Source organism: Equus asinus, chromosome 3 (assembly GCF_041296235.1).
Source record: "Equus asinus isolate D_3611 breed Donkey chromosome 3, EquAss-T2T_v2, whole genome shotgun sequence".
NCBI lineage: Eukaryota > Metazoa > Chordata > Mammalia > Perissodactyla > Equidae > Equus > Equus asinus.
The window spans coordinates 63947774-63970021 of NC_091792.1; the positions used below are offsets into that span (position 1 = coordinate 63947774).

The 22248-nt window shown below is 42.2% G+C and overlaps 1 protein-coding gene across 6 annotated transcripts in view; it reads left to right on the plus strand.

Moving 5' to 3' along the window:
• Nucleotides 1–22248, plus strand: part of NUGGC (nuclear GTPase, germinal center associated) — a 50299-nt gene that overhangs the window by 8485 nt on the left and 19566 nt on the right. For 2 of the 6 annotated variants that reach the window (XM_070505147.1, XM_014843318.3), the window contains exons 3-12: nucleotides 2122–2226; nucleotides 2838–2946; nucleotides 3763–3985; nucleotides 4494–4724; nucleotides 7240–7449; nucleotides 12509–12684; nucleotides 14134–14152; nucleotides 14431–14520; nucleotides 19560–19665; nucleotides 20909–21042. In XM_070505147.1, the coding sequence (XP_070361248.1) occupies nucleotides 2122–2226; nucleotides 2838–2946; nucleotides 3763–3985; nucleotides 4494–4724; nucleotides 7240–7449; nucleotides 12509–12684; nucleotides 14134–14152; nucleotides 14431–14520; nucleotides 19560–19665; nucleotides 20909–21042 (1403 nt within the window). Of the gene's footprint in view, nucleotides 1–1905; nucleotides 2227–2837; nucleotides 2947–3762; nucleotides 3986–4493; nucleotides 4725–7239; nucleotides 7450–12508; nucleotides 12685–14133; nucleotides 14153–14430; nucleotides 14521–19559; nucleotides 19666–20908; nucleotides 21043–22248 lie in introns of those variants that run through there. The other 4 variants (XM_070505146.1, XM_044766876.2, XM_070505145.1 and 1 more) reach the window with 3 other exon arrangements.

Sequence of the window (22248 nt, forward strand, 5' to 3'; positions counted from 1 at the left end):
CAGTGAACCTGCATCGTGGGTCGGGCTGTGTGGGATCAGCATTCAAAAGTGACACCTTGTGGCAGCAAGGAGCAACAGCAGCAGTAGACTGAGGTTTCCTTCTGTGGGCTGCCCCCACGCACCCGTACTGCTCTTTCCCACGGTAATTTGGTATAAAATGATGGAAAAGGTGAGGAAGTGCTTCAGCAATTACAGGGAATAGTAAGAGTTGTGGTCCAGGTTCAGGCCAGTTCATTCCAGTTACGATTTAATATGAAGCTACTACCCTTAAATGGTATATAAATCCAAGATAGGATACTTTCTTCTTTCCAGGTGATTTTTCATTTTAGAAATTGAAGAAAAAGTTTAAAACCCTGCTGTTTTATCTAACTTCTTAGACTTTGCCTTTGTTGATAAATAAGCTTCCAGTCTCTTATCAGATTAATTGCCAGTCCTTCTGAAGTTGAAATAAAGGCCATGGATATATGGACCTGTCCCTTGTTTGACACATGTGACTGAGATGCTGTGCAAACATCATTTACACAAAAGAGTTCCTGAGTTACAAAGTTGAGATCAAGGCCTGATGTCCTGTTGCTTTCTTCCCACAGATAGGTTGTGGAAACATCCTGGAATTCTGAGACACCTTTTGTGACACAGATAAAGTGTTCCTTGGGTGGTAACTGGCCTAAGGGCTCGAGTGGCATATTCTTTTCTTTTTTATCCCTTCCTCTCCAGCTCCAGCAACTGAGCCAGCAACCACTTGGTATTTAGTTCTAATGTAGTCTTGAAACTGAACCGAGATGAATTCTTTGAATTGAGCTCAATCATAAAGTTCGAAGGGGCTGAAGTGCAAGCTCTTTCAGTTCCCTGTCACTGCAGGAGCATGAGGTGGCAGAGCTTCAAGCTTTGGCAAACAGCATACTCTGCCCTGCAATACTCTGAGGGCTGTGGGCTGTCTCCAGAACACGGCAGAATTTGTGCTGGAAGATGCAAGGCTGAACAGAGGGGGAATGCCGCCTAAGGTATCTGGGGGACCCACATTGGGAGCCCAGTGGTGGAGATGGGCCTTCTGCTTGGGCTGCCATCCTGAGTCCCTGAGGGAAGCTCCTTCTGTGTTGTTCTTCAGGGAAGATGACTTCCCACTGTCATGCTCAGTTTGGGGCCTTCATGCCCTTATGTGAACTTAGTGTTATGACTCTTGGGGATCAACTTTTCTTCCAGTTCACCTCACAGCCATTTTCTAAGGCACCAGCCAGCCCAGGGGCACTGGGTTAGGACCGTTTCCAATAACCTTGACCCCCAAAGACTCACTTATTGCCCCTATCTAACCAGGTGATACCACTGGGGGGGTGTTTTCTAAAATTTATCCAAAACACAATGTTTTGGTTATACCCTTTCCTGAGGGTTATGGACCCTACCAGCCCTTCACTTCATAACCAAGGGAAACCAGTAATGTGAACGAATCTTCGCAGAGCTACAAAGATCTGCTCCTCAGAGATTTGTATTCTTGCCTATGTAAGGAAGAGGCTGCTAATGTCTTTCAGTGAAGAACAGGGAAAAATTTCCGCAAATTTAATCTCTGAAGGGCGTCCATCTGGCTGGGCACCCTCCAAAATTCTTGTGTTACTTATATTTCTGCCAGCTTTCTCATTTTGCTGATGAGGAAACTGAGGCTCAAGGAGAAGAGATTTGCCCTGATCACATGGCCCATTCTTTCCTCTGCATTCTGCTCCTGATCAGTTTCTTTCCCACTTTGAAAAGACCTCCCAGAGGCCTTGTCTTGTGGCCCCACACTTAGCCTTGTCGTGGGCTTCTCTTTACACAGTTGGTTGATTTCCTAAAACTTGGCATTTGGTGGAGAATATCCAGCCACTTTGTTTCTAAGGATTTCCAAACAGATACTTTTCATCTGGGGAGATATGTTGGGCTCCGCATTTTGGAACTAGATGCAAAAAGTCCTCTGACTCTGGGAAGGAACCAGACTGGAATGGCCCAACAGTGCCTGCTTCTGAAATGAGCTTACAGGCCTACAGGGCTGGCAGGGGTCCTCTTAGACTCTTCAGGTTTGTATATTGATGGACGTCAGGCAAATATACCATGCCCCAAGACCTTTAATTTTATATAAGCTCTGTTTATCTCTAGTTGACGATGATTTATTTAAAGAGCCAATGAAAAAAAGAAGACGTTCAGATCGAGACCAACGGTTCCGAGCATTTCCCTCCGTGGAACAAAGTGCTCTTAAGGAATGTGAGTGTCATGAAACTGCTATATGGCTTGTTTTAATGTGGCTCTGTTCTCTTTTCCAAATGTGTTAAAATGCTCAAAGGAAGAGAAGGTTAAATTCTAAAACAGGATGAAACATCTCCGAATGAACCTGGTGGTCCAGAAAGGGAGGCTTCATAGTCTCTGCAGAGATATCGAATTTGACAATTTATCTCTAGGAGTCTCTGGATAGGAGGGTTGTTATCAAAATAACCTCTTCCTGATTAGAAAAAAGACTGCAAAAATGGTTGGTTTGGTGCTTTAGTGGATATTTATGAGGTCCTTGCATTTTTTCTTTTTATGACCACAAGAGAGAAGAATCTAGAAGGGCTAAAGAACATGGCAAAGCAAATGCTGACTTCCGTTTCAAGGAGTTTCAGAGTAGGCTGGCTCCTTGGAGGCTCTCAGCATTGATGATTCCTATCTTCCATGAGCTGTTATCTCTAGTGTCAGATAATTTGCTATCTTGTTCATTTCGCTTTTCATTTCATTTCTTTTTTTCTTGCTCTGCAATATTGAGCAGACTCCTCCTGTGGAGACCTTGTACTTGACCCCTGCCAGGTACTTCCCAGGTAATACATCTCTGTTGATTCCAGATGAAAAATTGGAGTCACGGACCAGAAGGGTTTTGAGCAACACTTATCAGAAACTTATTCAGTCTGTCTTCCTGGATGACAGTATTCCTAACGGAGTCAAGTATCTCATGTGAGTCTGATATCGGCTCCCATCAAATCTTACGTTGATGTCTTTCCTTAGGTGATTGTAGTGCTTTTCTCTAACAATGAAAGGGAATTTCCAATTAGAAACCCAAAAAAGAAGGCTGAAAATTTCTGTAGCTATGGGCCATTATTATTATGACTGATAGTTGCCATTCATTAACTGTCACTGTTTCCAGGTAATCTGCTCAATACTTTACATACATCAAATTTTGTTTAATTGTTCCAATATCCCCATAAAGTAGGAGCTGTTATTAGCAATCATCCTCATTTTACCAGAAATTGAGGCTCAGGGAAGCCAAGACATTGACCAAAGTCACACTGTTGGTAAGTGAAAGGTCACAGAATCTAACCCAGGCTGTGTGACTCTAAGCTGTGCTCTCAACTGCTTGTGCTGAGATAACGTGAAGGACTTGAGTGACGCTGAGGCTGCAATTTCTCCTGCTCAATAAGACTTTGTGTTGCTCCTAATAATACTTCACCTTTGCGTAAGTTTTATTTCTAGGGTCAAGACTAGGTAATTTTCATACAACACAAACAAGGATGCCTCACATCTATATAGACGTTATAGAGTTTGTGTAGAATTGTCATTACCAAGTATTTTTTCATAATCTCATTTGATCCCCATGACAATTCTGTCTAGTAAACAGGGATTAATATTCCCCTTTGACCAAGGAGAGAACAAGTCACAGAAAGATGTAGTGACTTGCCTAGGATTAGAACTCAGTTCCTTTGTGTTGTAGTCCAGTGTTCTTCCCACTATGCTGTGATGACCATGACAATGTGCATTTAAAAACTGATCTAGAAACAGGCTTCTTGCCTTGATTGAAAAACCATCATTGGACCCAATCTACATTGGATTATTTGGAAGCTCTGGGGCTGGGAAGAGCTCCCTGATCAATGCCATCATCCAGCAAGAAATGTTTCTACCTGTGTCTGGAGAAAGTATATGTACGTCATGTATTGTACAAGTGAGCTCGGGCTGCTGTGAACAGTATGAGGCCAAAATCCACCTTCTCTCTGACCAGGTAAGTGGCTCCTGCCTGCTTTCTTCCTGCCTTCCTTGCTTGCTTCCTTCCTCCTTCCCTCCCTGTTTTCCTCCCTTTCTCCCTGCTTCCCTTCCTCTTTCCCTCTCTTCCTTCCTTCCTTCCTTTTCTTTCTTTCCTTCTCCCTCTCTCTTAGCGATTAATATAATCTTAGACATTATATTCCTTGTAAATATAGCTCATGCCTTTGTTGAATGAAAAGAACATAGTACAGAATGAGAAAGTTCAATAGAGTGAGATGGGGGTTCTAGCCTTAGTTCTGTCACAACTCGTTATGGGACTTTGGGCAAGCCATTTCCCTCTTTGGGTCCCTGTTTCCTCATCAACAAACCAGGGAGATTGGGGTAGATGATCCCTTGCTGGATTAGATGATTTTAGATTTCCTGAATATGCAGCCCTCTTGCCCTCCGCAGGGACAGTGGACTCTTCCCTTTGTCATTGTTTTCCATATCTTTGTCTTGAGGGGCTTGGCTCTACTCTCTCTTGGCAGGAGTGGAAGGAGGAGCTGAAGAACTTGACTAAACTCCTACACAGGACGGAGGAGCTGGGCAGAGAAGAGGCAGATAAGTGGGACAGGGAAGATGCAGTGGAGGAAGCCATCTGGAAGCTACAAATACTTTACGGAAATGGGGCGGAAAGGAAGAACTATGAGGAGTTACTAAGGGCAAAGCCCAAAGGAAAAATTCCCACCTCCAGAATCATCACCCTCAAGGCAGAAGAGGTAGCTTCAAGATTTTTTTCTTTATTTTATCATGAATCTCAAATATAATAATTGAATTCATTTGGGGGATTTGCTCAAGGTACAGTGTTTTTATTGGAAATAAGTTGATACCCAAATCATAAGTATCCATGACCAAGTTATTTTTCATTATTTATGGCTGTCAAATGGGAATTTTTAGTGTCTGAATGGGAAAGCTTTTGTGCACAGGAAAGGTTATTTACAGTTACTTGAGGATTAATTAAGAATGTTTTTGGCTGCAAATGATTTTTTTAAAAACCCCAACTTACAATGGTTTAAACAAATAGGGATTTATTCATTTTCTCACATGAGAAGTCTGGAGGCAGTTGGGTTTGTGGGTTGGCTCAGTGGCTCAACAATGTCAAGATCAACATCTCTCTGGTTCCCTTGGCCTTCCACATATTTATTACCTCATAGTCATAGATTGCTATTGAATTGTTAGACTTCAAAGCTAGCTTCATGGAAGGAAGAAATGGATAAAAAGGTGGTACCAACCATATCTCCCCTTTCATTGGAAGTAAAAGCTTTCCCAGAAACACCCCCAACAAATTTCTGTGTAGATTTTCTTGTTCAGAACTGAGTCACATGGCCTTTCCAAAGCTGACAGGGAGTCTAGAGAAAGCAAGAAGCAGACTTGCCATGATTGGCTGAGACCAATCTCAACCCACCGCCTAAACAAACACACAGCCAATCAGGATTCTGCTGGCATGGATGAAGGACAGGATGGATATTGGATATGCAACTGGTAGGACAATGCTCTCCTCACTTTTATAATCAATATTCATCTTATTAAATGAAGTTTCAATTTTAAAGGAAAATACTTGAGGTAATATCTAATTTATTAAAATTGTACATTTGAAAATCTAGTTTTTCTTGTATCCTAAAATTCATCTTTAAAATATTATTCTATTTATAAATCTGACATTTTTTGTATAAAATAAAAACAATTACTTACACTTATTCTGAAAGTTAATGTTGAATTTTCTCCTATGTTTAACATAGCAAATCTTCCTTATACAGTTAACACTACTTAGACAATTAATCAAATTTCCTTAGAGTTTTGCTATTATAGCTCAAGTTTAATATATTCAATTCTCTCAAAAAATTTTAAATACTTGACCAGGCATACTTAGAAGTCAAATGAATGAAATCTTTCAAGGTACTTAGCTCTTGTACGTCTAGGAAATCAAACAAATGTAGTAGCCATTTCCTTTATTTAAATGGATGTTACTATTAAAAATAATTACGTTCCTCATATCGAGAACACAGACTGAACATGTTCAGAGAAACACAATGATTACAAAACTTGTTGCGCACTTTATCTGAATACACACAACTCACACTAATCTATCAAGATTATATTTCTTCATTACTCTGTATTTAGAAATATTCCTTCCCAGTGTTACAGATTTACCCATTGAAACAGGGGCACAGAATTACCATCTCAGTGAGTAAGGGCACAACTTCAGAGTTTGGGTTAGGGATTCTAGACTAGAATGAGAGATCTGAGTTGGCCTCCCAGAATGGTTTGCCCTGAGCCAGTTTATTGGCTTGAGCCCTCTTCTTATAGAAAGAAACTTTTCAAGCCCATGCTTTTTCTATTATGTTGCCCTTATTGTATCTGCTTAAACTTTTATCATCTCCTCTTTCACAATTTCTCGTTATTTGATTTTAATTGATGAAATCTGTCATTCCCTACCCAGATTGCAACAAATCCTCTGATTTAATCTCAACTCTCCTAAGAATTTACTTTCTTGTTTTTCTTTCAGGACCATTCTATCAATATTTATTAACAGTGACCACCATACATCCCAAATCTTCTGTCACCTGAAGTATCCCCATAGAGAGTCACTGCCATACATAGTTATTGGCATGAATGCATCATTGTCCCAAGATATGTTTAGGTTGGAGCAATAGGCTGAGAGCCATTCCCCATCCTGCCCACCGTCATTAAAACATTCTGGAAATGCCTACATGTCATGACATGTTTTGTACGTGGAAGATAAATTTTAAAAATCTTTTTAAAGATCTATTTCAGACCAATTTTCAATTTGGAAAATATGGTCACCATATCACTGTCAATTTCCTTTAATCAGGGCTTTCTGGTAATTAAAGTGTTCGCGTTAGCTATGTGGGAAAAATGCTCTCTCCAAAATTTAGAGAACTGCATATTACTTACATTAATTTTAGAATTGAAATGGAATTTAGAAGATAAAATTATTATCCAGTGAAGCTGTAACTTTCCTGAAGTGCCATTCTAACTGGCTCTGGTTTCTTCATCTGTAAATTAAGGAGCTTGAACTTCCTGATCTCCACGGTCTTTTCTGGCTCTCAGAGTCTAGACCCTTGCAGACTGCATTACAGACCTCCTGGTGCCTGTTGCCCAGTGCTGCTGCTTACCATTACTCAGTGTACCTTCACTGAACCTGAATCACGGCCAGTCCAGGACAGAAGAGCAGGGAGAATATCTAGTGTGTGTGACTTTGTCCTTCCTCAGGCAGGAGAGCTGTCCATCAAGCTGGACCCCTACATCCGGACTCAGAGGAGAGACTGGGATGGAGAATCAGCTGAGACACAAATCTGGCCCTTGATCAAACAAGTGGAAGTGACTCTTCCCAAATCAGAGCTGATTCCAGAAGGAGTTGTGTTAGTGGACATTCCAGGCACAGGTGACTTCAACAGCAAGAGGGATGAGATGTGGAAAAAGGTGATTCTGTTTCTTATGGCTTCGTTCCCTCTTCCCTCAACTCCTCTAGCCTTTCTAAAGCAACAAAGAATGCTTCACTTTCAGCTGAAGGCACTTTATGAGCTCATGGGAGTTAAATTCTGTTTTTTATGTTCTAAGCTTCAGAGCAATGGCAGGATATGGGTGGCCAGAAAAATGAGGGGAGAGAGGGGGGATTCATGAGGTAGGCCTGGTAGCTGGAACAAGGATATGTGATATATGAGAAGGGTCAGCAGTAGAGTGGCCTAAGAGAAAGTAAAGGAAATAAAAACCCAGTGGGAAAGGGAGGCCAAGATTTGGGTACAAAGCAGAGAAGCGAACAGCCAAGCACCAAGGAACCAGGAGGCTGCTACTGCGATTGCTTGTAAGGAATAGAAATCGACAAAAGCAATGCGGTTAATCAAGAGACTAGAAAGGATGTCATGAGACACATCTCTCTGGTCCTCTGTGTGGTCTCTTGTGACTCTTCTTTCTGCATTTCTTTGCAGAGTCCTGCTTCCCTCCTAGCTTTCTCTGCTTAGCTGTTAGGATCTGTGTTGTGGAAGATGACCATCCTAGCCCTGTGTCTACATGACGTTTTAGTTCATGTGCTCATGACTGTCTGACAATAGTCTCTATGTGTTTTAGTTCCAATTCCTAAGAACAAAAATGTGATCGATTACTGCCCAGGTAATGGATTAACTCTCTCTGGATAAAGTATCCATCCCTAATGCAGCCAGCTGTGGCTGAAGGTGATGGTTGACATGAAAGTCCAGCCCTCCAGTGAAAATCTTGGGGAGGGCTTCAATTCCCAGCTAATGAGGTAATGACGTATGAGCTGACCAGGCACCCCCAGATGTGTCTACAGCCAGAGAGATAAGCATTGGGGTAGTCTGATCTGCATGTAATGATTAGAGGTTGAAGTATTTTTAAGAATTTATCTCTGGGGGGCGGCCCGGTGGTGCAGCAGTTAAGTGTGCATGTTCCGCTTCAGCGGCCCAGGGTTTGCCGGTTCGGATCCCGGATGCAGACTTGGCACCACTTGTCAAGCCATGCTGCAATAGGCCTCTCACGTATAAAGTAGAGGGAGATGGGCATGGAGGTTAGCTCAGGGCCAGCCTTCCTCAGCAAAAAGAGGAGGATTGGCAGCAGTTAGCTCAGGGCTAATCTTCCTCAAAAAAAAAAAAAAGAATTTATCTCTGTGCAATTTGCTTTTCATTCATTAAACACATGTAATATCTAAGACAATGTAGTAAGCATTGAGGATGCAAAGATTGTAGCTAATAATAATAACACTAGCAGACATTTACTGAGCATTTTCTTTGTGCTAGGCACTGTCCTCAGTGAAGTAAGTTGCCCATTGTAACACTGAGGATTTTAACCTGGGCAAGATGGCTCGGGAGCCTCTCTGCTCTTAACCCTCTATATCCTGATGATCAAACAGAACTAAATGAAAAGATGCAGAGCATGACCTTTAGTGTTAAGAAGAGTGTGTGTGTGTATAATGTTTGTAAATGCACAGCAAAAGTAAGACCCTGCCTTCTGGAAGAATATCCACCCCACCGTTAACAGCACTTTCTGTGTTTACTACCACTCTTTGCTCATACACCTTTGTATTGTTTGTGTATTTTGCATGGACATGTATTACCTTTACAATGGAAAAGTTGAAAGCAAAATAAAACAATGTTGAGTGAGAAGCAGAGCTTTCCCACAAGGGGCCTAGAGTCCAATAGGAGAGATGAAACATGCGGATGACTAAATAGATGGCAGGAAGTGTTGAAAGGAGGACAAGGTACTGTGAACACTCAAAAATAGAAATCACCCCCAACAAGAGATCTCATTCCCTCAACAAACACCCGCTGAGCATCTGCTCAACTTGGTGGGAGGTTCTGGATGGACAGAGACAGAGTCCTTGCCCTTGGGAGTCTCGTAGTCCAGAAGCAGGTCAACTGGTCACACTAACAAACCGTATTACTTAAAGATGAGACCACAAGGTGATGAATTCCTTCTGGAGGTGGGTGAGCCTTCAGAGAGGACACTTTAGGTCAGCCTCCATTGGGCAGAGAAGGCAGCTGCCTTCTGAGGTGGGATTGCTGAGCACCATTCCACGCCAGAGAGCAGCACTAGCAAAGCCCCAGAGTGCTGGTGGGGGAAGGATGAGTCTTCCTGGGTGGCTGGGGGCAAGAGGGTGTGAGGGGTGTAGAGCAGAGAGGCGCAGAAGACAATCCTGGAGAAGTTGGGGGTGGACTTCGATACTGCGCTTCCTGGGGAAGCGTGAAGGGCACGAGGCACTGGGGCATGTGATAGAGAAAGAAAGGGCGTCTTTAGGCAGAAGGAGCTTAGGAGCACAGGGTGGGCACATGGGGACACAGGACGAGAGCTGGAAGGGGACTGAGAGGAGGTCCAGTAACACTGAGAGCACTGTCAGTGCAGCAGCTATCGCAGGATTCACTTCAGGACCACTGATTCTCTGCTGTGTGTAGATGTTAAATTCTGCAGATTTGTGCTAAATGAATGATTGTGAACTGGGGGAGCTTTGTGACTGTAGTTTCCAATCAAGAACTAGTGCAGGGTGACAGCTTACAGATAATCTAGCCTATGCCCTCACTTTACAGATGAGGAAATGAAGGCTCAGAAAGGGGAAGTAATTTGCCCAAGACCCCACAGCTACTGAGTGGCAAAATCTGAATCAGAATGTTCCTACCTTCCCAGCTGAGGCTCTATCTCACCCCTCAGGAAGTCCCTAACAGTTCCTTTAAGGTGAAGGCAGTCCCAGCTTCCTTGGTCAGTCTGTTCAGGCCTGGCCATCAGAGCCTTTATTTCTGCAGGATCTTGGCTCTTGGAGTGTTCCAGGCTGGGCCCAGGGAACAACATCCTAGGGAGGCAGCCAGCCTCTCCCTGGATGGAGCCATGGCTGCTGCCAGTTCAGATATGCCGGGCAGCTTATCAAAGCCCTCTCAGAACAGAGGAGCCAGCAGACCTGGCTCTGAGCACCCGCTCTGAGGAGGTCGGGCTGAAGGGGAGCGATGGTTCCCAGCCTGCTTTGCTTGGCCTCAGCTCCCATGCATTCTTGTGGTTTGCGATAGTCTCTCTCAAAAAGTTACTAAAGAGTCCCCTCTTTCCAGGGAGCAGAGCACAGTGCCTCCTCCTCTGGCCTCTCCAGCTGCCAGTTTTGTCTTCCCTAAGCTAAAACTGTTACGAGTTCAGACGTCCCTGTTCTGCCACCTAGAAGTCGTGGGACTTTAGGCATGTCCCCTGACCTCTCTGAGGCCCATTCTCATCACGGGGAGGGAGGGCGGTGGGGGTGGTGGAGTGGTCATCCCACCCCCTCGTAAGTCCAGTCGCTCTTGTCTTATAGATAGGCTTTTTTATGTCTTCCACAACTATAACTTTACCACATCCTGGCAGTCAGGAGCTTTATGTAAGGCCTGAAATTTAACCACTGCAACCTTTTTGTTGCAGTCCTCTTCTCACGTTAATAAACATTTACTAAGCACCTGTAGTTTACCAGGACTATGGGGACTGCAAAGGCGAAAGAGGCCCTGCCCTCAAGGAGCTCACACCCTGGTATCCTACCATCTTCCAAACCTGATTGAATAGCCTGAAGCTTCCCTAAATTGATTATAATTGGGGAAGTGGGATGGAGCAATTGTTTTTACTTTTCTACCTAAACATGAGTCCATCCACATAGGGAGGAGGTTCAGGACCCATAGTTGTGTGGCCTTAAGCTGGTCCTTTGCGTCTCAGGGTCTGTTACCTTCTCTACAAAACAACTAAGTTTGCTGTAGAGGTTGGTGCTTTTACAACAGTGATCCACGAAGTGGGGAGATTTATTAACAGAGGGTAGGGGGCACTGAGCAGGTCGGGGCTCCAAACCCTCCACCCCAAATTCAACTAAAGCAGTTCTATTTTTAAAAATCAAGGTTGACAACTGGAATTCTTTCTAAGATTTCATTGGAAAGAGGCTTCACTGCTAAAAACAAGCTTGAAACCCACTGTTCTAGATCAAGGTTTCTCAGCCTCAGCACTATCCACATTTTGGGCCAGATAATTCTTTGTTGTCGGAGGGCTGACTTGGGCATTATAATGTGTTTAGCGGCATCCTTGGCCTCTACCCTCTAATGCCCCCTAAGTCATAACAGTTAAAAATGTCTCCAGATATTGCCAAATGTCCTCTGGTACAAAATTGCCACTAGTTAAAATCCATTGCTATAGAGTAAAATAATCATTTAATTAGCAAGTCGCAAACTTGTCGCGCCATTATATGCAAAGTGCTGTCCTAAGAAACCACAAATAAGCTTAATCCCTGAGTTAGACCAGCTTTTCATTTATATGGAGGGATAAGAGAAGTGAAACAATACAGTAAGAGAGATGTCACAACATTTCTCAAGGCAACACGTGATTACCAGTCACATGAAAGTTGCATATTTGATAAAGCAATATTTATGCTGTTAATCGTAAGTTATATGATTTCATGTTCATTGACCTTTGCAATGTGAATCATATGGTTTCTGGCTCCCTGCTGCAGCATGATGACAGTGTGCTGAATATGCAGGGGCAGTCAAACATCAAAATGATGCCCGGTGATGGTAGCTTTGGGCTGGATACATGATCAGAACTATTTCTGGAAAAACAATAATTTCCCCAGAGGACAACTGAGGTAAAGCAAGCCAGTGATGGATCTGGGACTAGAGGTCTGATATCTTGAATTGTTTCAATCACTAATGCCACAAACATCTGTGAAGCCTCCGGTATGGGCTAAGCGCTGTGCTTGAGGTGATATGGATTCCAAGCTGAAAGGTGCAGCCCCTTCCCATTTGGTGCTCACAATGTGTGTGTGTGTTGAGGGGGGGTGCAGAGTGCCGACCCTGCACAATAACTCTATCTGAGAGGCACTGTGGCAGGTAAGTCCAGCTGCTGTAGGATGCAGAGGAGGAGTGGCCCACCCATCCTCAGGTGGCCCTTAGCAAAGTCTTGAAGGGCAAATGGAGTTCAAGCAGAGAGGTTATGGCAAGTGAAATACTACTTGTATTCTTAAACATATTGTGGTCATGTTTCACAGACCATTGATAAATGCTCAGTGATCTGGGTGATCAGCGACATTGAAAGAGTTTCTGGAGGGAGAGCCCATGAAAACCTTCTGAATGAGAGCATCAAAGCCTGCCAGAGGGGTTTCTGCAGGGACGTTGCCCTGGTGGTCACCAAGAGCGACAAACTCCACTTGCCAGAATATCTAAGGTACCGTGCTGAGCTTGCCAAGGTGTAGGCTTCCCTCCCTGGGTCCCGACTGCCTTAAAGACAGCACTTTGACTCATGGGCATTGTGAACTTAGGAAAGTAACTGTTGGGGATGAAAGAGAAGTCTGAGAGACTTCCTAGGACATCTGCACCCTTGGGTAGATTGTCTTGGGAATCCGAACCATGTGGCCTCTCTTCCAGAGTAGCTGCTTAACAAGCTAACAGGCTGTCCTCTACACAGCTCCAGGGGTGCCACTCGCGTACGGAATGCAAAGAGCACCCCCTGGAGTTGTGCAGTGTGACAGTCCTGTCTGCCCCCCACAGATATGGAAAGCCTAGATACTCCACAGCTAATAGGCACTTTCTGTAATCCTGTCTGGCATGGCACAGCTTTGAAGTGTCTGATTCTGTTCCAGATTTGTCTACTCCTAAGGCTTTATACCCATTTGGAGCAAGGTTCTCAAAGTTTTAGAACTTTGGCTAAAAGTAAAAGCATTCTTACAGAGTCATATTCTAACAGAAAATAATGAAAGATAAGCATTTAGGGCTTACTAGATGTTACTCTCTGTTGATTTCCGTGTAGATCTCCATTCCGCCTGGAGCTAGGAAGACTATTACTTATCTTCCATATTGGGACTTTGAAAGTGAAAGGGGGTGTTATTAACTCACACAGAGGAGCAGCAGGTATAAACTGGTCTGTCCTGGGTACACAGGGCATATGATCATGGAATATAACGTTGTTGCTTCTTCTCTGCTCTAACCAAAGCTTCTTTACCTGTCACCTTTGCCATTTCCCCTATCCCTGCTGAAACTTCCCCTATCCTGCTGTCTCCAGGAATTCACTCAGCAGAGAAAACTTCCGGGGTGAGAAATAGGCTAAGGCTTTTCCCCCTAACTTCTTGCTTTCATGATCTGGGTTGGAATTTCTGCTTCGTTTTTTTTTTCCCTATGGATTCCCTTTACCCCAACCCCTACCACAGAATAGTATCTCAGTCTCCCCCTTTGCAATGCCAACTCTAAAACTAAACATAATTCAGTCAAACTTAGTAAATGTTTATTTAACACTGTGGTAGGGGTTGCAGATTCAGAGAGGCATACTGCCTAGTGGCTGAGGTCACTGTCTTAAAAGAGGGTTAGAGGTTATGTGAGAGGGACAAGCAAAGTGTTATAGGAACCCAGAGAGAGGGGGCTGCGTTTTGACTGGGCCAAGGGGTGGGATCACAGAAAATTCCACTGACTACAAAATATTGAGAAATAAAGACACTTTGTTCAAATGGACACTGGAGGTGGATCAGAAGAGAGAGTGTTTGGACCCAAAAAAAGAGCTTATGCAACGGCATCAAGACATGACAGTACAGTATGCTCTGCTTTCAGGGAAATTCGAAAGACTGCCATGACACGTAATGAGTTAAGTAACATTTTACTTAACAGTGTACATTTTTCATTTCAGGGAAAGAAAAGTGAGAAATGTAAGTATGGACTAGTTTTTATTTTTTATTTTTTAAGCTCTATTGAGATATAATTGACATACAAAAAACTGTACGCATTTAATGTGAACATCTTGATGAGTTTGGACACTCATGAACTAATTATTTTTAAATAATACTTTTTATGATTAATATTATGTAATTCAAATACATGCACATGTGTGTGGCCAAATGAAGACTGAAAAAATGTGTCTTATCACTTCATCACTCTTCATAACCCTGGACTCTTTGCCATGCTTTTATTTCTTTTCACAATCTAGCAAGCTATTCAAAGTCAGCGAGAGGCTGTTTTAGAAAGAAATGCAGTGATAAAACTACAGAGGAATAAAATTCTCAAGGAAAAGCTAACGGTGAGTTAACAGATTTCTCTATGTATTTTTCTGCTTTTCAACAACTCAGATTTTGAGAAAAAAACATTTATTTGGTCTTGTGTGTTAGCCAGGGCAAAAGATTTGGATTAGACAATTTTTACTTAACTTAGTCCTATTGATTAATAACTTTGTGACCTTAGGCAAATTACTGTACCTCTCTGAGCCTCCATTTTCTCACCTGTAAAATGGGGAAATAATAACATCTACCTCCTCTGATGTTAGAAGGACTGAATGGGCACACGGTCTACTGAGCCATATGTGCAGTTAAAATCAGGGATCAGCAGACGGTTTAAGGTGTTCTTCACCAGAGGAGTGCATAGGGTGCTGTGGGAATACAGAAGAAGGATGCCCAAGTCACGCTGGCAGTCATGGAGGTGGTACTGGGGAGAGGTTCAGAGAAAACTCCTCACCCTCTTGAGCAGAATTGTAAAGAGCTAGGAGTCTTTAGTGGGGTGAAGAAGTAGGAGAAAGGGCATTTGAGATGGAGGAAAGGACGTGATTGCAAAAGCCTGCTCTGTTCAGTAATCTATATGCCAGTAGTTTGAATGGCTCAGCAGAGGGCATATGCAGGAGTGTTGGGAGATAAGGCCTGAGCTGTATTTTTCAAGCTTGTGCAATCGTTCTGTGGGAATCTTGGTGGTTTCTTAAATTATTTTTATTATTCTGTCACTAAAATGGGTACAACATAAAACTCCCTACTATAATAATCTTATACAACTATATAACTGAAATCAATTTTAGGATAAAATATTTTTTCATCTTTCAAAACTTTTTATTGAAAGTAAAAAATATACAGAAAAGTGCGGAAGTCATAAGTGTACAGCTCAATGAATTTTCACAAAGTGAACATACAAGATAAAATATTTTTTAAAAATATGCATATTCTATCAGAGTTAGTACAATGCAATAGATGATTGGTTTTCCTGAGACTAAATCTTCAGTGCTGGGTTTTGTAGTGAAAACATATGGCCTTATGTCCAGTTCTATATTTAATTGCTTTCTGTATTTTGACTTCAGTTATATTGATGCAGAAAATGTCTGATGTACAATGTGGAATTGAAAATTTCAAAGCTTTTTTTCCTAATTCAGAATAATCAGACCTTGTACTTAAGCCAAATCCTTCTACCAAGCCATTCTTGAATGCTGGTTTTACTGAGGGAGTAACTCAGTAAAGCTGTTCTTATTCTTTTTAATTGTTCTTGTTGGCGTTAAAGAAATATGCATTTTATGAGTACCTAATAGCATTATTTCCAAAAGCAGAAACATAAAGTACTTCAATAGACAATTCACAGCTATATTTATTGCTAATAAATGTGGCAAATTGGTGTGGATGAGATAGGGTCTGGGCAACAATATGTCAGCTTGCAGGGTGGCTATGGTTCTGACTCGTGTGGTATGAGTTCTTTGGAGGGCTGTGCACCTACTCTCTGATGGCTAGGTGATGCCTTAATTCTCCGACCACTTTATTTCAGTTTGAGTTCTTATGGAAACCTTTACTTGTACTGCATGGCTTCATTGGAGCAAATTTAATTTTAATCATAGAAAATATGAAGCAGAAGTTGATTATAAGGTAATCATTCATGTAGATGTCTATGTTTATTTTTTAATTTAAAAAATGAAAATTAAGAAAAAATATTGTAAGAAAATTGACAGACCCCTGAGACTACATTTATAGATCTTAGTTTGGAAATAGTATGCATTTCAGAAAGATTGTTTTCTCAGCTGTATGGAGAATGGATGGTGGGGGGAGGGGCGAGTGAAGATTAGATGTAGCGACCAGTTGGGAAGCTTTTTCTGTGATCTGGGTGGAAATGGTAAGAGCCTGAAGTACGCAGTCACTATGGGAATAGAGTAGAGGAGATGCATTCGAGAGATATTAGGGAGTTCAGATCCATAGGTCTGGATGACTAATTGTATGTGGGAAGTGAGAGAGCTGGGTTTTGATGCTCTCAGGCCTGTCACTTGAGCTGGTTATTATACAGCATTTTACCTGTGCTTTAGCATACCTGTAGAGAAAACCTACACTCCTCCTCCTGTGCCTCTCTCCTTTGCTCTCACATTACTCCCACACTCACAACACTTATGACACCAGATGTGGGGGGCTTTCTTGCACCCAGCAATTCTCTATGACACCAGCTAGGTGTCCTACAGTTTAACTCAATGTGACACTATCTACGTGGAGATAGCGTCAGATCCCACAGGTTGAGGACTCAGTCCCATGAGACTGCCCCCTACTTTAGATACCAACTGCAAGTAGTAGGTCCCCAGGTTACCCACAACTTCTGTCCAACTTGGCTACAAATCAGAGGTCCCCGTGACCTCCTCCCACTTGGAGTCTATTATTTGCCAGATCAGCTGGCAGAAGTCAGCAAAACAATTACTTATGTTTTCCAGTTTATTATATAATAAAGGATATGATAGAGGATACAGATGAACAGCCAGAGGAAGAGATACTTAGGGCAAGGTCTGGGAGGGTCCTGAGTGCAGGAGCTTCTGTCCCCATTGAGTTGGAGTATGTCACCCTCCTGGTATGTGGATGTGTTCACCAATCTGGAAGCTCTTGGAACCCCATAGCATTGGGATTTTTATGGAGGCTTCCTCATGTAGGCATAGTCAATTATTAACTCCATTTCCAGCCCGTCTCCCCTCTCTGGAGAATGGAGGGGGGGTGCTGAAAAATCCAGTCTTCTAATGGCTTGATCTTTCTGATGACCAGCCCCCATCCAGGAGCCCATCCAGAGTCACCTCATTAGAAAAACAGACACTCCTATCATGCAGGAAATTCCAAGGGATTTAGGAACCCTGTGTCAGGTACCAGGGTCAGAGACCAAATATTAGAACAAGAGATGCTCCTAGTGCTCTTATCACTTAGGAAATACAATGGTTGTAGGAGCTCTGTGCTAGGAACTGGGGTCAAAGACTAAATGTTAGAACAAAAGATTTTCCTAGCACCCCTGTTTATAAGGTGTTTCGGAGCCCTGTGTCAGGAACTGGGGCAGAGACCAGTATACATATATTTCTTATTATTTCTCAATACCTTATATTATTTTACTCAGTTTGAAGGTCATAGTGAACTCATAGCTTTTCACAGAATTATTGTGTTCTTTTTGAAGTTCAAGTTCACATCTTGACCTAGGAGCCCTTAATTTAAGCTGGCTCCTTTTAGCATTACCTAGACATTTTACAAACCATTTTTACTCTCTGGCAACAATAAGAAATTCAGGCCCATTTCATTTTTCCCTGCTCCAGGGCATGGACCTACTGTTCTCAAAGAAACTTGGGTTTCTTTTAGCAGAGAATAGTATTAGAAATAAAATTTAGGATGCTAGGAGTACATATCGAATTATTTCATCCAAGTAAAAGAAGTGGGCAGGGTGATATCACTGCAAAATCATTTTAATGACAATGCTGGAAAAGATAGATTTTTTTAAAACACAGGTCATGATTTACGTTACTGATTTCAGTGTAACTCCCACTTCACTATATATCTAGTATCCCTTCTATTTTTAACTTTCAGGTTTTCTACTCTCTCGTGTGCAGTACCTTCTTACGAACTTTAATATGCTGCATTATACACTGTCATATGAAACGATGTGTGCAAATTATAACAGTGACTAAACTTTCTACAGGCTACTTTGATGAGTATCTGCTTACCTCTTGGATCCTACCTTCCAGCTGTAACTGTACTTCTCTTTTACAATAATGTGGACCCTCATACTGTAGCCACTTCAGTGACACTATAAAACTATTTCTTTGTACTGCAATAGCAATGTGTTAACTAATCTTCGATAATTTTTAGGGAAGATATACAACATTTAGAACAAGATTTTAAATACTGCAAACACCTAGACACAGCTAGGCATACTCCTTTGTTTTAACTGTTGTAAAACTCTACTTTAATTCCACATTAGTTTTATCTGCTAGTAGAAAATAGTTTCAAATTTCCCTAAACTTTTTTCCTAGAGTCAAAACTCTATCAGAAGAAAAAAGAGTTAATCTTGGCAGATCCTTTATACAGTGTGTGGGACCTCTGGAAGCCCACTCAGGCATCTCTATTCCAGCCGTGACTGGATGGGCTTACGACTTGCCAGAGAGGTGGCCTCTCCCCTCTCCGAGTGGAGTGCTCACTCAGCTGCTTTATTTCTTTGCATCAGAAAGAAATTGACAACTCTCTACTGTTTTCTGCCACCCCCAAATACCTGTGCATGCACATGCACGTGCTTTATGGTTTTTCTCTTTTCTTTTAAGTGAGAAGAATGAAAGATTATGGAACAAGATTTATATATAATTCTAGTATGCCTTCTCTGTGATGTTTTTCTATTCATAAAAAAAGATTTTTCTCATATGATTCTTAATTCTTTGACATTGAAAAACCATCATTTGTTTAAACATTGCTCTGCCTTTAAATGTGTAAAATTACTTGTTAACCACTCAACTAAGAAACGTTTATAGGACCTTTGCCTAGTGTTTTGTTGTGTTGTGCTGGTAAATGTTTAACAATCTGCTGTTTGAAGAAAACAGAGCCCTGATTTGTAGCCTTTGCAGATTCCCATGGTGTAAGTACTCCCACCATTGCCAATTTCAAGCTACCATCTGATGTCAGTGGAGGCAGGTTGGGAAAAGCAGTGTGCAGTCGACTCTCAGGAGCTGCCCAGCTGCCTCCAGCACATCACTGCCCTTGCCTGAGTTGTGCTGTTTCTTCCAAAAATGATCCTGGCACTTTCACCCCTCTGAACATTTAAGTATACTTGTGAGCTATTTTCTCTATATGTCTCCTTCTAGAATTGATATTTTTAACTCCCAAGAGAATAGTTTCTATGCAGCAGTTCCCTCACAACTTCTGCCCTTGTGAGGTGTGGACAGATGGGAACACCTGACATACAGAATGCTGTCTGCAGAGTGCACGTTCTCGCAGAGCTGAACCTGAATGAACTGAAATTTGCTCCTGTGAGGCCTAGGTATTGTTTCCTTTGGCAGGTTTGAGTTATTCTGCTCCCTGTGTGCCTCTCTCACTGCAGAGAAAACTGCCAGCTGACTCCAAGGTCCTGGATGCCTCAGATCTGGTGTACACAGTCAGCGCCCAGGAGTACTGGCAGCAGGCTCTCCTCACTGAGGAGGAAACTGGTAATGTGTATTATTTTATCTCAATCACTGAAATTCTCAAGATTCAGCTTGGCATTCTGAATTTCCTGCTCTAGAACTTTTTGTTCCACACTGCCAGCTTACCACAGTTCCTAACTATTAGCAATGTATTTGTTTTTCTCTCTGCACTATTGTGGTGCCTGAGACCACAGTTCCTTTCTCCTCCTCATCTTGCCATGAGCTGGGGAAGACCAGTGATCAGGTTGTCATTTCCTTAGTATTTGGCTTGAGATTCCTCACTCACCTAGCTATGGTGATTAGAAGTACTTTATGGAGTATCTATTTTGTGCTTTGTCTGTGAGGGGGAAAAGTAGAAGACGTGGCCGCTTTCTTCATGGAACTTAAAATCGACATAGGGAGCTAATATTAAGCCATGTGCAAAAATCAAAGTAAAAATAAGGCTAAGTTAAATGGTGCCATGAGCACAACAGAAGGTCAGAGAACTCAGAGATTTGTATGACTGGAGTCCTCAGTGAGAACTGCTGAGTAGGCAGGATCTGAGCTTGACTTTGATCTGAGCTTAAAATGCCTTGAAATGTGCATGCATTTCACTAAACGTGGATGAGTGTGAAAGGAGGTTAAGGAGCAGAAGGTGTGAAATGTTCCTAGAAATGGAGGAACTGCTTGAACAAGGATACAAAAGAAATAATCAGCATGGCATATGCAAGGAATAATACAGAAAAATTTCCACCTACAGGAATAGTGGGAAAAAAGTATGATGGCATCTGTTGTCTTCTGACTACCAAAGGATTAGGGCTAAGATACACTTCTAATGTGGAACCCCACTCATCAGAGGTTCTTATCCCTTTCCATAGCAAGCATGAGCTATTTTGATATTAAGGGTTATTCGATATAGACAGAAAAATCTAGGGAGACTGAAGAGCTGAGACTCTGGAAATGTGAGCACCTTTGGTTCAACTATTCAGGTAAGTACCAATCCAAAGGGAAGTGCCAGTTTTTTTAACCAACTTGCACTTTTCTATGAGGTTCATTTTATACTGCTAAATAAAATTAATATTCATCATTGCTGATCTCCCATTCATTATTGTTGATCCCAGAGCTGGAAAAAATGTTCTCAGAAAGGTTGATTTACTGGGCACCCAGCCCACACAGGACCTCAACTGTAGTTAACTCAGACTGCCATCCTGATCTGTTAATTTTTATGAATTCTATTTACTGTGAACTCAAGCCTTTTAAAATTGTTTGTGCTGCCTGTGAATTCCAGAAATCCCCAAGTTAAGAGAATATATCAGGAAAAGACTCTTGGACAAGAAGAGGAGGATGGTGACCAAGTATGTTACTGAAGCCTTTGGCCTGTTGCTCCTCACAGACAGTTTCAACTGCACGGAAAACCTGCCGGTACGGAGGACCCCTGGCTGTATGTTCTCTGCCCCCTAGCCGGGGCAGAACACTCTCTTTTACCAAGTTAGAAAATTAACTTTTGATATTTTTCCTTTTCATATCAAAGGAAGATGCTAAGCTCAGAGAATCTAAAGAGGACAAAAAAATAATTAGAGGGTTAAAATTGTAACATTTGAGTAAAAAAGAAAGAAAGAATATTTTACCTGGGATAGATGGGCTGAGGGGACAATATAAAAATAGTCAGTGGCTGCTTTCCCCTCTCCTGAGACTTGAATAAGATGGAATGTGTTTTAGCGATGGCGGGAGTGATTTGTTTGTTTCTTTCTAGTGGAATACAGATGATTCTTGCTTATCCTACAGAGGCGTGTTTATACGTACAGTCCAAAAAATCTCATCTGTTGGTGGATTTCCTTCATGCCCTGGTGCTGTCAGGATCTCAAACTCAGAGCAGCATAGTAAAACAATGTGAGAGGAAGGAAACTAGGAGGGGCTTTCAGCAAAGAGTTTAGATGTTTATCTTCATGGTCTAAAATGCAGGCCTTCTAAATGACCAGTTAAAATTCCTTTTCTCATGGTAACAGACAAAATTATCTCTTTGATGGATGATTTTTTTTTTTTTTTACCCTGCTAAATTAGAGGCTGGGGTAGTTTTGGAGAAAACTCTGTTGCTGGAATCAATTATAACTACATTGCTTCCTTGTGAGGGACTGAGTATATACACGGACAATCATATATAAAAACAGAACTCTGACCCACAGCCTGTAGCAACCTGCGTAGGAAACCAACCCCTCATCTCCAATAACAGCTTGGGAAGCCAGCCTGCTGTCAGTTAGACTTGTAGCAAGGCAGACTGCTGTCTCTAGTAACAATCCAAAAAGCTAAACAATAACTTCTGTAACAGTCAGCTCAAAATGTCCAGACCTTGGTTAATAACTGACAGCTTCCCTAATCTTTATCCCTGCTTCCAACTTAGAGTCAACTAGAGAAAGCCAAATATGCATCCTAATGAGTCACATAGGATCCCCACTTCTAGTTAGCCTGCCTACAGCTTCCCTGTGCCAGTGGCCTCCCGTCAGGGCACACCTGAAGCCTTCCCACCCCTCTGCCTGCCTTTGAGTCTCTGCCAAACGCAAGTGGTGGTGGCTGACTCCTTTGCTATAGCAAGCCCCGAATAAATAGGCTTTGTGTGTTCTCATTTAGTTG